At 39.6% G+C, this 14,574-nt stretch overlaps 1 protein-coding gene across 1 annotated transcript in view; it reads left to right on the forward strand.

Annotated features, from left to right (window-relative positions):
* Positions 1-14,574, forward strand: part of LOC117453179 (ligand-dependent corepressor-like) — an 88,190-nt gene that overhangs the window by 55,744 nt on the left and 17,872 nt on the right. The window contains exons 4-5 of the mRNA XM_034092082.1: positions 6,421-6,500; positions 12,092-12,203. Coding sequence (XP_033947973.1) covers positions 6,421-6,500; positions 12,092-12,203 — 192 coding nt within the window. The remainder of the gene's footprint in view (positions 1-6,420; positions 6,501-12,091; positions 12,204-14,574) is intronic.

The following is a 14,574-nucleotide window of genomic DNA, read 5'->3' on the forward strand; positions in this document are numbered from 1 at the left end:
CTTTACGTAGCCAAAACGGCAAAGAACTCTTACCTTTGCTGTTTTCTGATCACAAGTTGTGTTCAATGGCATTAAAACGCATATGAACGCAGCTGAAGGTTAATCCAATGTGTCTGTGTCAATTATTACTGATAATCCATCATCATATTTATGATCAATAAGCCTAGTTTTCAGAGCGTAACGTAGCTTTCGGTTTGGGCAAACTGCGTGCGCATCACTCTCACTCGTCAATGGTAACGTGTAGGTGGATTTAGGAACTTCCCCTCGATTCTATTGGCTCTAACGGTTCAAAAGAGATGTCAGTCACTAAAATCGACCAATGGGTTCCAGAGATATGGAAAATCCACCCAAATGACCCCAGAGGTGTTTTTTGTCTTCTAAATCTCTCTAAAAAAATCAAATGTCACTTGTTTTGCATCAATCTTGATACAGGGTGCTTATTATATGTTATAGTTTGGATTCCTAAAGCTTTTAGTCTCGGATCCCATCATTCAAGGGTGCTTTTCACTATAACAATTTTTTTCTTTGGACGGACACTATAATTTACATTTTTTTAATATGTTCAATCTGAATTTACTTTCAAATAAAAAAATCTATATTGATTCTGACTCTTCTACATCCAACTCACAGGTTTATCATTACTTTGAGAAACAAGATTATTCATGTAACCCTTTTAGAAGGGAAGATATGGTCATTTGTTCTGGGAATGTCATTTTCGAGCCTGAGACCTGAAAAACCGGCTTAATAGAAACATAAACGTGAACAATAGCATAAAAGGACCTCTTTAATGTATTCATTCAAATGTCCTTTTTCTAGAGAGTACTTCACACAGAATGTGAAAAATACTTTTTTTAAGACTTATATCGATATTTGTTTAGCTCTGCACAGGCAGCTTAAAGCCCAGAAGCCATGTGTAAATGCTTATATATTACTCATACTACTTACTTATATAACCTAACACATGGTGACCAAAAATGTGATCTGATTCAATGTAAACGGACACAAATAGAAAAGGAACGCCATGAGAATAAAGCAAGAATGACCGACAGCCGAAACGTACAGATCTCTCTCGCTCTCTGAGAAACAAGGTCAGCCCGCCGTCCTGGAGTCATGTGTCCTCCCTCCCCCACCAACTTAAGGCATTTTTAGAATATTTCTGGCTTGTCGACGTCATTTTCACTCATGCATTACACTTCCACTCAAACACACACAATCTGTCAGAGTAAAGCAGGCACTTGTTCACATTCGGAGCTGCAGACACACACTGAAACACATCACTCATTTTTATACAGTAACATGTTGAGGTGTATTTATGTTTTGTCTTAACCTGCGGACGATAAGACAGAGTTCAGCAAACATGTGGAGAAACTTACTTACTTTTTCTCTCACATACATACACTGATTTCACCTATTCAACACATTTCCGAACACAAACTACTTGAAGAGGGCTTAGTAAATGGATCATTTATTAACCTGGACTACCATGGATATAATTTCAGGGCAAACAGACGGGGAGAAAGAAAGAGTGTATAATGATACATTGTTTTCACGTTATCTCCGTAGCTGTGGAAAAAGACAAAGAATGAAAGACAGATTTACACAAAAGGCGAAATACCTGGAGAAGAATATTATTTTCCCGGGGCTTTTATTGTGAAAGAATGTAGGCAGTGTGGTATGTCGAGGTTAAAAGTAATGAAGACTGCGGTCTATGTAGCCGTGTTGTCGTTTATATTATACTATACAATAGGATATATAAATATATACTATAACAAAACGTCATTAGTTGAATCAAATCAAGTTTTATTTATATAGCACATTTATAAACGAGCCGTACATATGAATACAAATAGCCTACAGTAGAGACACTTCACAGCAAATACAACAGCACAGAATGTTCAGAATATCAGTATGAGAAAAAAAAAATCGTTGATGCGTTCATTCGAAAAACCCGCCTCGTTATTATAGAATAATGTCATTTCCATCGTTCGATATTTGCGCTTGGTATATAATAAAATGTATATCTACATGTTGATCAATTGTGCTGTTTTGGATACAAGATGCTCCCACGCACTCAGTATTGTAATATATATGTACTCGCTGTTTTCACGTTGTTGATTTCCATGTATGAAGTATTTTCAAGCACAAGCTGTGTCAAAACCTTGAGACATGTCTATATTGCAGATAAACTCACTTCCTGCTGCAGACATATTCAATATCCCTACTGGAGCTGATTGAAAGCGATAAAGATTGCCGTATGTAGAGCCGTGTTGTTAGTTTATACACTAAGACAGTATACTTAAACATATAGATGCAATTGGACTCATTAGGCACAATGTGATTGGTTGATGCATTTATTCATGGTGCAACAGCTTCAGCCTCATCATTAAAAATACTGCATTGCTTTTCCATCGTTTGGTATATAACAACGGTGCTAAACAATTCATTTAAATATGGATCAATCAGACAGGAAAGCAAGCCTTTAAATGCCCGACACACAGATTATGGTGAAGTCTTTTCCAACTCACAAAAACAACTGCGGACACACGTCTACATTGCAGATAAATCCACTTCCTGCTGCCGACGTATTTCATTTGCTAACCTGGTTTAATGTTGGTGAAAGACAACTTTATTTTTCATTTGCAGAAACAGGCGGGCAGGGACTTAAAAATCATGTTGACCGTGTCGTCTCACACACACACACACACACACACACACACACACACACACACACACACACACACACACACACACACACACACACACACACACACACACACACACACACACACACACACACACACACACACACACACACACACACACACACACACACACACACACACACACACACACACACACAGGTTGCAGGGCAGTCGAGCTAATTGGCGTCTTCTCGGGTATATTGTAAGCGACAACACCACAGGTTTCACACACAGCTGACCTCTGACCTGTTCATTACAGAAGCAGAGAAAGAGAGAGTGACCGAAATGTATTTTTATCGGTCGCACATCTCTCAGGAAAAACAAGTGAGGAATATGATTTGAAAAGCCAGAGCTGTGGCCCGCCATATTATAAAGAACACGACATGTATGATATAAAGAACAGAAACCTATGCAATTGCTAGAAGAGCTGCTGTGAAAACCAGGTTTAATAGAAGCAGTGTGATCATGTTGCATTTTCAGGTGTATATCAGTATGTAGTGTCTCTACTTTAAAGAGTCCTCTCCTGCTGATGTTCAGGTGTATATCAGTATGTAGTGTCTCTACTTTAAAGAGTCCTCTCCTGCTGATGTTCAGGTGTATATCAGTATGTAGTGTCTCTCCTTTAAAGAGTCCTCTCCTGCTGATGTTCAGGTGTATATCAGTATGTAGTGTCTCTCCTTTAAAGAGTCCTCTCCTGCTGATGTTCAGGTGTATATCAGTATGTAGTGTCTCTACTTTAAAGAGTCCTCTCCTGCTGATGTTCAGGTGTATATCAGTATGTAGTGTCTCTCCTTTAAAGAGTCCTCTCCTGCTGATGTTCAGGTGTATATCAGTATGTAGTGTCTCTACTTTAAAGAGTCCTCTCCTGCTGATGTTCAGGTGTGTATCAGTATGTAGTGTCTCTACTTTAAAGAGTCCTCTCCTGCTGATGTTCAGGTGTATATCAGTATGTAGTGTCTCTCCTTTAAAGAGTCCTCTCCTGCTGATGTTCAGGTGTATATCAGTATGTAGTGTCTCTACTTTAAAGAGTCCTCTCCTGCTGATGTTCAGGTGTGTATCAGTATGTAGTGTCTCTACTTTAAAGAGTCCTCTCCTGCTGATGTTCAGGTGTATATCAGTATGTAGTGTCTCTCCTTTAAAGAGTCCTCTCCTGCTGATGTTCAGGTGTATATCAGTATGTAGTGTCTCTACTTTAAAGAGTCCTCTCCTGCTGATGTTCAGGTGTATATCAGTATGTAGTGTCTCTACTTTAAAGAGTCCTCTCCTGCTGATGTTCAGGTGTATATCAGTATGTAGTGTCTCTACTTTAAAGAGTCCTCTCCTGCTGATGTTCAGGTGTATATCAGTATGTAGTGTCTCTACTTTAAAGAGTCCTCTCCTGCTGATGTTCAGGTGTATATCAGTATGTAGTGTCTCTACTTTAAAGAGTCCTCTCCTGCTGATGTTCAGGTGTATATCAGTATGTAGTGTCTCTACTTTAAAGAGTCCTCTCCTGCTGATGTTCAGGTGTATATCAGTATGTAGTGTCTCTACTTTAAAGAGTCCTCTCCTGCTGATGTTCAGGTGTATATCAGTATGTAGTGTCTCTACTTTAAAGAGTCCTCTCCTGCTGATTTTCAGGTGTATATCAGTATGTAGTGTCTCTACTTTAAAGAGTCCTCTCCTGCTGATGTTCAGGTGTATATCAGTGTGTAGTGTCTCTACTTTAAAGAGTCCTCTACTGCTGATGTTCAGGTGTATATCAGTGTGTAGTGTCTCTACTTAAAGAGTCCTCTCCTGCTGATGTTCAGGTGTATATCAGTATGTAGTGTCTCTACTTTAAAGAGTCCTCTCCTGCTGATGTGCAGGTGTATATCAGTATGTAGTGTCTCTACTTTAAAGAGTCCTCTCCTGCTGATGTTCAGGTGTATATCAGTATGTAGTGTCTCTACTTTAAAGAGTCCTCTCCTGCTGATGTTCAGGTGTGTATCAGTATGTAGTGTCTCTACTTTAAAGAGTCCTCTCCTGCTGATGTTCAGGTGTATATCAGTATGTAGTGTCTCTACTGTAAGAGTCCTCTCCTGCTGATGTTCAGGTGTATATCAGTATGTAGTGTCTCTACTTTAAAGAGTCCTCTCCTGCTGATGTTCAGGTGTATATCAGTATGTAGTGTCTCTACTTTAAAGAGTCCTCTCCTGCTGATGTTCAGGTGTATATCAGTATGTAGTGTCTCTACTTTAAAGAGTCCTCTCCTGATTATGTTCAGGTGAATATCAGTATTTAGTGTCTCTACTTTAAAGAGTCCTCTCCAGCTGATGTTCAGGTGTATATCAGTATGTAGTGTCTCTACTTTAAAGAGTCCTCTCCTGCTGATGTTCAGGTGTATATCAGTATATAGTGTCTCTACTTTAAAGAGTCCTCTCCTGCTGATGTTCAGGTGTATATCAGTGTGTAGTGTCTCTACTTTAAAGAGTCCTCTCCTGCTGATGTTCAATTGTATATCAGTATGTAGTGTCTCTACTTTAAAGAGTCCTCTCCTGCTGATGTTCAATTGTATATCAGTATATAGTGTCTCTACTTTAAAGAGTCCTCTCCTGCTGATGTTCAGGTGTATATCAGTGTGTAGTGTCACTACTTTAAAGAGTCCTCTCCTGCTGATGTTCAGGTGTATATCAGTGTGTAGTGTCTCTACTTTAAAGAGTCCTCTCCTGCTGATGTTCAATTGTATATCAGTATGTAGTGTCTCTACTTTAAAGAGTCCTCTCCTGCTGATGTTCAGGTGTATATCAGTAGGTTGTGTCTCTACTTTAAAGAGTCCTCTCCTGCTGATGTTCAGGTGTATATCAGTATGTAGTGTCTCTACTTTAAAGAGTCCTCTCCTGCTGATGTTCAGGTGTATATCAGTATGTAGTGTCTCTACTTTAAGAGTCCTCTCCTGCTGATGTTCAGGTGTATATCAGTAGGTAGTGTCTCTACTTTAAAGAGTCCTCTCCTGCTGATGTTCAGGTGTATATCAGTATGCAGTGTCTCTACTTTAAAGAGTCCTCTCCTGCTCTTTAAACCTCTTTCTCTTTCCTGAGCTCCGTCTGGACCAACGTCTGTACGTCCACAGTATATTGTGATCGTATTGATTTGTTAATGTGTTTCTGTATCTTCTCTCTCTCTCTGTGTCTCGGTCACTCTGAGGTTTCACTCTGAACTGAGGTTTTTTTTTTTTTTTAAAGGAAATTCAGCACCATGGCAACAGCTGTAACCAAGTCAACAGCAGTGTCCTCTCTCTATTAAATTCAATGTAAAGCATCAATATAAACAGTGATACCAAATGTCAAAAGGTCACAATTATAAATGAATATAGAAGTAACAGAGCTGATATCACCGGGGCAAATAAAAGATTAACACCACAATCAATCTGTAATCATGAAAGTCAGAGTGTAGAACGTCCACAAAAGTTATAATACATCTTTAAAGAGTCTGCATTTTGTCGACAACAATCATACAAATTCATATTATTACATATCATTAAAAAGTCATTAAAAGTCAATATATTTTGTTGTAAAAACTCAAAAAGTCATATCATAGTATGTAAGAGAAAATCATGAAGTTATTAAAAACGTCTATGTTGAAAAAAAGTATCAATAAATCTATCTTTAAAAATCCATATTTAAAAAGTCAGTAAATTATAAAAATCAATATATTTGTGATTAAACCCGTTTCCTTTTGTCTCCTGTCCTCTCTCCAGACTGCGAGCCGGAGGAAGTGTCGGACTGGTCCTTCGATGACAACTGTCTCTTCTGCTGCTTAAGACGCGAGAAAGTCAAGGTATGACCAAGCCCCCAGGAAGTGCGCCGGACTCCGAGGAAAATATTCGTTGTGGCCAAACACGGCGGTACTAAACTTCCATATCAGTCGCCGGGCCCGGAAACACTTTTTCCCATTGACTTACATTGGGAAAGAGACGTCTTTAAATCGTTGGATGATTTGTTTTAAACTAAATAAACTACCCAGTAGGAACGTTTGTATAGCCCTTATTAAAAACACTCGGTCCTCAAGTTGTAAAATGTGCTAATTACGTTATTCTGGGAGTTATTCTCCTCGGCATTATGAACTCGGAACCAACCCACGGGTCCACGCCGCCCGGCACCTTCATGTGACGTGTCCAGTACTACGTGAGTTTTACCTTTACCCATGGATGCACAATAAGAACAGATTATATTACTATATGATTACTTTCGTGACGTTTCGCTCTCAAAAGTTGGGCCATTTTGTCTTCATGCGCCAATGAGCAGCTCTCATAGGAATGAACGAGGCCCCGCCTCCCACGCTGTATCCACTTCTTATTATACATCCATGGGTATGACACGTCACAACATTTCTACTTCCTGTCAGACAATAATCCACATATCCATGCTGCAGTGCTATTATCAATTTAGCAGATAAGACGTTTTGATATGTTTTATATAATAAAGGGAGTAGACAAAACTATAAATGCTAATTATGTAAAATGTATATTTATCAAAGTGTATTAAGACCTAGGTGATTAGGCTCCTCCTGCTTTGAGTCGATGCTAAGAAAACAAATTAACATACCAAAAAATGTAATCTTTATAGAAAGGCGTACAATCAAATAATCATCAGTATCTAAATTAAATTAAAGACAGTCTTAAAATAAATAAAATAAAATATAAAGAGAATATGGATAATGGGTACAAAAACATAATACAATTGAAAACCATCTTCAGTGCTTTCTTTACCGTCGTTTGTTTGATAGATGTTTCATTATAATGTAAAACCAAACGGATTTATTGTGTTTCTGAGGACATTTTTGTAAAAGTGTATATTCCATAAAATATAAATTATTCCTTCAAGTATATTTGTTCTCTTCTGTTTTTGTCCGTCGTCTTTCTATAGCTTTTTGTTCGAGGCTCCAAATAGTTTTTGTCTCCTCCTCCTCCTACATGTTTGTCATGTGTGTTGTTCAACCACCATGGTCTTGACCCCAATTTAGCTTATGAAAGGAGCGCAACACAATGATTTTGAGGTGTGTGTGTGAATATGTGTGTGTGTGTGTGTGTGGAGGATGGTGACATGGGTGTAAATTAGTGAGACTCCCACAGCAGCATAGTGTCCGGTGCCTCCTCTCAGAGTTTTCTCATTGGGATGAAAAGTGATGGGAGCAGAATAATAATGAGTGTATCACACACACACACACACACACACACACACACACACACACACACACACACACACACAACACACACACACACACACACACACACACACACACACACTACACACACACACACACACACACACCACACCACCACACACACACACACACACACACACCCACACACACACACACACACACACACACACACACACACACACACACACCACACACACACACACACACGGATGTTGTGGTGCCTGCTTCTCAGTGGTAAAATATGGATCATAGTCACTCTTCCTTAATTAACTTTCTGATCACATCACTCCTGTTCTGAAGTCTCTACACTGGCTTCCTGTGTGTCAAAGAATAGATTTCAAAATACTGCTGCTGGTTTATAAAGCACTGAATGGTTTAGGCCCAAAATACATTACTGACCTCCTGCTAAAACTATGAAACCATCCAGATCTCTCAGGTCTTCAGGGACTGGTCAGCTTCCTGTTCCCAGAGTCAGAACTAAACATGGAGAAGCAGCGTCAGTTATTATGCTCCAAATATCTGGAACAACTCCCAGAAACCTGCAGGTCCGCTGCAACTCTGACTACTTATTAAATCCAGGCTGAAGACTTTTCTTTTTGTCGCTGCTTTTATTTGAACTATTCATATCTTAAACTGCACTGTAACTTTTATCCATGTACTTTTTCTTGTAATGTTTAATTGAACTATTTATATTTTAGACTGCACTGTAACTTTTATCCATGTATTTTTTTCTTAATGTTTATTTGATTAGCTTTTCTTTTTTAATGCTTAATGTCTTTTTTTGTAAAGCACTTTGAATTGCCTTGCGTTGAAAAGTGCTCTATAAATAAACTTGCCTTGCCTTGCCTTGATCTTATCACATGCTCTTGATAGTAACATGCACTGACGCAAACAAAACATCTGCTCATTTAATCTGGAATTTAAAAGAAATTAACTTTTTTCTTTTCAAAAATATAGTTTTTTTCGCATTCAGCATCAAACATAGTTCCATGGAATTAGTTATAAATAATGTTTGCATCATCATCCATTCATGTTGGTATGAAATTACCCAATTTAGGATTTGAAACTAACAGAGAATAGTAAATAATGTAGAGTAATAACCACTAAGGGAGTAAACCAGAAGCAGAATGTAAGATTAGATAAACAGATGTATGTGCCCTTATGTCAACATACTCGCTTATTTGACTTCATCATACGGTCTTCATCATCGGCGGGAGTTTGCCTTCCCTCCTCGGATGACTTTTTAAGGACTTCTTTGTCCGTTATTTCCGTCTTTTATTTTTGGGATGTGATTGATCGAGTGAACGAGGGAGGGAAGGAAGTTAGGAGGGGCGTCTTCCCTCGGCCGTTGCTTGTTTTTCAACTGTGACCCCGGTGCGACCTGCGGGGTCAGCCATCTGTCTCCTAAAAACATCCTTACGTCTCCCCCCCCCCCCCCCCCCCCATCAGCCCCATCTGCTCATCGCTAATAAAGCACAATAACACAGTATTGTTACCACAGGCACTCGGCCGTGAATATAAAATACAAACAATGTTTCTGCGTGTCATACAGTAATTACTCATGATTTTAACAACAGAATTAAAATCAATTTACCAAAGCCTGGCAGGGATTAGAGGATCTTTGCAGCATTGTCTGACTGGTCAATAGTGATGTTAGTTACTTGCAGTGTGCACGTCCTAATAAGGGGGAATAATAAGGCAATATTTGCAGCAGGTTTATTTGTATTCCTTTGCCCGCTTCAATACGATCGTGTATTCATGTGTTAGCTCTTGAAAGCTTCCCGACCTCGCTGTTATTACCCTCCGCTTTTTTGTGAAATGCCAGAGGAGCGTCGGTGGGCGGGAATCATTGATTCTTTGATCTGAAGCCATGCAAGCAAAAGAGAAACAAAGAGAGGCAGGAATACTGAAACACACATCTCAGAGTGTTGACATTCACGTAAACAGATGTACCCAAATTCCCTGCTAATGAAGACAATGGCAACACACACTCACATTGTTGTTAAGCCCTTTAGATTTAAAAGCTGAATACACATTTCCTCTTAGCGGCTGCTAGCGGAGTCTTGCCAGGTCTGAGAGACCTTGGATATCCTGAGGAAGCCGTTTGATTGGCTGCCAGATAGAAAAGAAGAGAATTGAGACACCACTTCTCCCTGTACTGTCAACAGAGTGGAGCAGTGGAGATGGATTTTTTGTAGGCCGAACCCTGAAGTTAGCATCTCCCCCCGTTTCCCTCGGCTAAAATATGGATTTCGGAATATTTCATAAAATATGTGGCAAACGGACGTTTATGATACTTACACGTTTTGTTCAGCAGATGAATCTCTACATATTAGATCCATTTTGGGATTTTTTAAGTAAAAAGCTAACGTTAGGCTATAAAGGAACTACAGCACGGTCACATGACTTCACGTCACCACCGCTAAGCTAAAGGAGGCTAATGTTGGGCTATAAAGGAACTACAGCACGGTCACATGACTTCACGTCACCACCACTAAGCTAAAGGAGGCTAATGTTGGGCTATAAAGGAACTACAGGCACGGTCACATGACTTCACGTCACCACCGCTAAGCTAAAGGAGGCTAATGTTGGGCTATAAAGGAACTACAGCACGGTCACATGACTTCACGTCACCACCGCTAAGCTAAAAGAGGCTAATGTTGGGCTATAAAGGAACTACAGCACGGTCACATGACTTCATGTCACCACCGCTAAGCTAAAGGAGGCTAATGTTGGGCTATAAAGGAACTACAGCACGGTCACATGACTTCACGTCACCACCGCTAAGCTAAAAGAGGCTAATGTTGGGCTATAAAGGAACTACAGCACGGTCACATGACTTCACGTCAACGCCGCTAAGCTAAAGGCGGCTAATGTTAACGCTGTTTTTAAATTCAACAGTGGGGTATTTACTGACGTATTTTATGTCGTAGGACAAAATGTTAAAATCTCTTCAGCTTGTGTTAACCGCAGATCTTCTTTCAGGCATATAAACTAGTGCTGTCAAAATTATCGCGTTAACGGCGGTAATTAATTTTTTGAATTAATTGCGTTAAAATATTTAACGCATGTGCAGAATGGCCCGCCCCATACGTGCCACCAGTGGCAGCGCCAGGGTATGGCTGGGGTAGGCTACACCCATACCAAGAAATGGCTTAGCCCCACCGTGAGACATGATGTTAAAGTAAGCAAAATAAAGTCTGCCAACTCGCGCGGAGTAAATTGCACAGACAGCAGTTAGTAAGATTGATTTCAGTAGCCACGGTTTTGAAAACTTTTGTCACGTAGTGATCGACTTCTCAATAGGACATCTTTGATAATGTCTTCTGGCCAATCAGAATCAAGATAACGGCGTGGTGTTGTTGCAGGAAGTCCCGACGGAGAATACTTTTGCTGTAGTACAGGGGTGCACTAACTGGTACGCAGGTTATGTACTCTGAAATGCGTACCGTCACTTGTGTCACAAAGCGCATTTGCGTACCGACGTACTTGTGAAGCTTTTCCAGAAGGCGGTTCGATCACCGGACGACAGAGTCGGTCTCCGTGTGCACAGACAGGGCTGCTGTTAACGTCGGTCTGTACAACGGACTTGTGCCAAAACTACGCCAACCGGCTGCGGAGGGAGGACCCCCCCCCCCCCCCTTCACTGGAGAACTGCGCTAAAACAGCTGATCACAACGTTCACACTCTGTGGTCACGAAGTACTCCACTAGCTGCCGTTGATAGAAATCAACACGTAATGAATTCAGACCCCACGGTTTGATGATTGATAGGTGTGTGGGCTGTCTTTCATTTTGACACGCAGACAAATGTTATAATAAACATAGATACTGTATGTTAAATGGATATATCCGCCTTCTTTCATTTATCTTTCCATTCCCACAACAATATAAATAAATAAATGGCATATTTTGGACATTTTTAAGCTGTGATTAATCTGATTAAAAATTGTAATCGTTTGACAGCCCTAATATAAACATAAACATATTAAAACTTTAAGGGAACCAGAACTCCTAAAATGCGTTTGGAAAGATGGAAAAATCTGCACATAGCTGCAGCAGGCACTTATGAAGGCTCGCATCTACACAATATACAATACAACTGGGGGTTTTAACATGTGGTGTATTGGTGTGTGAGGGGTTTATGTTTTGGACAGAACTTGCCTTAACACACTCTTTTCTCTTATTTATCTTATTTATCTATAGGAGCACAGCGCAGAGAAAGGTGGAGGCAGCCAGGTGCTGTCGGAGCCGTCTCGGATCAGCCGGCTGGAGAGACAGGCCCACGACTTCCTCAATGCTGTGTTACACAGAAAAGGTAAAACACACACACGTACATTTGTCCGTCATTTCATTACCTTTTATAACATATTAATTGTATAGTATGTCTAAAAAAGAAAGCAATAATAAAAAGTGAATGAATGAATTAGGATATTTTATATTGATGTCATATTATAGCATGTCTGAAAAAAGTCATCAAAAGTTGCAGTATAATGTCCCATAATAATTTCACACATACAAACTCGTTGATATGAAGGAATAAAAAAACAAAAGTCCTATAAGAGCATAAAATATCAGAATGTATAAAATATTTCAGACATTAATTGCGTTCAATTATTTTCCAGTAAGTTTCTTTTATGAAACCAGACCATTTAGGACTTGAAAGCTCTCGATTACATTACATTATTATTAATATGAATGAAATGGACCAGTGTGGGATTGCTTTTAATCGCAATACAATAGGCTATCGCTTAAAGAATATATATATGTCCTCTTAACTTTTAACAAAACCAAACAGTGTTGTCAAATCTTCTTGCCATTTTTCTGATTCCAAAAACGTGTTGAGTAAACGTTTTCTTGTACGTCTTATCTCTATGTTCTTCAATGTCTGCACTTTGAAACATTATGCATGAGGCACATGTTGAAGACTTCACTAAACTTAATCAGGTCTCTGTTAGAGAATGATATTTTAAGTTGTGTGTCTTCTGCCTAAGTATGCCAATTAGCAGAGTTGGGATAAAAAGGGGACCAGGGATCGACTCCTGAGGGACACCACATTTAACTTTTACAAAGTTTTAAAATTGGAGCAAAAAGACTATTCTGCCCTCAAGGTAGACCCCAAATCGGTTAAGATCTGGGCCAGAGAGGCCGACCCACTTTTCCGACCTTTACGCAAAGTGCCGTCATTATAAAGAGAGGCCATGTGGGAAAATCCTAGGAAGGTTATTTAACACAGTGGAGATTTGAGGGCAAGAAACTAATGCTGAATTTAGGAAGGTTTAAAAAAGTGTGGAAGAGTACACCCTTCGCTAGGAGAAACAGCATGCTACCAGACATAACAATATTACATGAACACAGCAAAATCCACTTACAAATTGGACACTAACAGCAACTCGGGGCTGGGATTAAAGAAAGGGGATAAAATAGGCTGACTAGGAACCAAGAATGAGAGTTGATGTAATTAACTGTAGGACTGACATTATTAATAATCAATACGAAAATTGAAGTCTTACATTTTGATATTTAAGTAGATATTGCACCTTAGTTGATGCAAAACTACAGCAAGCTTCAGCCACGATTGGGCTGACTACCCTTTATCTGGGAGACACTTCCATACATATTGTTTAAGAGGTGTTGATTCAACTTAAGGATTTGTAGGATGCAGTTTGTGGTGCTTTTTGAATGCACTTCATTATAGAGACATACTGTGGTTGTGAGTAAGGTAGTCGTCTACCAATCAGAGGGTCACTAGTCTAGATTGAAGTGTCCTCAGACTAAATACTAATCTACAATGTGTAGGCATGGCTAACAGTGTAGAGTGTAAGTCTCTTTGGATATTGGATAGAAAGTGTCTACTGAATGTTATTTATTGATGTATATTTGAAGATGATTTTTTCCTGGTCGGAGGGAGAGAGGAAGCAGAGGCCTGTCAAATCAATGGCCAGCCTTAATCAATGTGGCCTCCTGTAGAGATGTTGCTTAAAGACCGATACACCATCACACAGGCCAGGGCACTAGACACACATACCATAAATACAGACACTACAGATCACTATTATTTCATTTCATTTCAAACCTTTATTTACCCAGGTGTATCCCATTGAGATCATTGATCTCTTTTTCAAGGGAGACCTGCTACTATAGTAATGTTTACAGTGTTTTAAGTTGTATTAAAACTCATAATAAGTGGTCACGGATGTAGTCTAACAACTCATAATCTTTGCTTATTACCTGCCAATATAAATCTAATGTGCAATGGAGCAACGTTTGTCAAAATCAAACTTTGTCACACATGAAAGTATATTTGGCTAGCAACATGTACAGTTAAAGTTGTAGGCATGTGCAATGATGCTGGCCAATGCTACTGTTGAAATCACTGCACTACACTTGCCTGATCTGATCCTTTCTCTTGCTGATTGGAAGTTAAAACTCCCCTGAAAACCTGCCCAAAATGAGTATGCTTTGCTTGGGGCAAACATACTTTCTAAAGCGGTTTCCTCTCTCGTGGAATGCAGAATTCCTGAACCTCTCGCGGAAATGTTTCTGGAAAAGGTGCAGCTGTGAAACCACTCTGCTTTGTTATATTGAGGCGAGACCATTTGTGTACCTATGCAGAAACCTATAGCGTTACACAACGGCCATTTCCTATCAAGCAAAAACACAGGGTTTCCCCAGGAGGTTTCTCCAAA

This window comes from Pseudochaenichthys georgianus, chromosome 1, assembly GCF_902827115.2.
Source record: "Pseudochaenichthys georgianus chromosome 1, fPseGeo1.2, whole genome shotgun sequence".
Lineage (NCBI taxonomy): Eukaryota > Metazoa > Chordata > Actinopteri > Perciformes > Channichthyidae > Pseudochaenichthys > Pseudochaenichthys georgianus.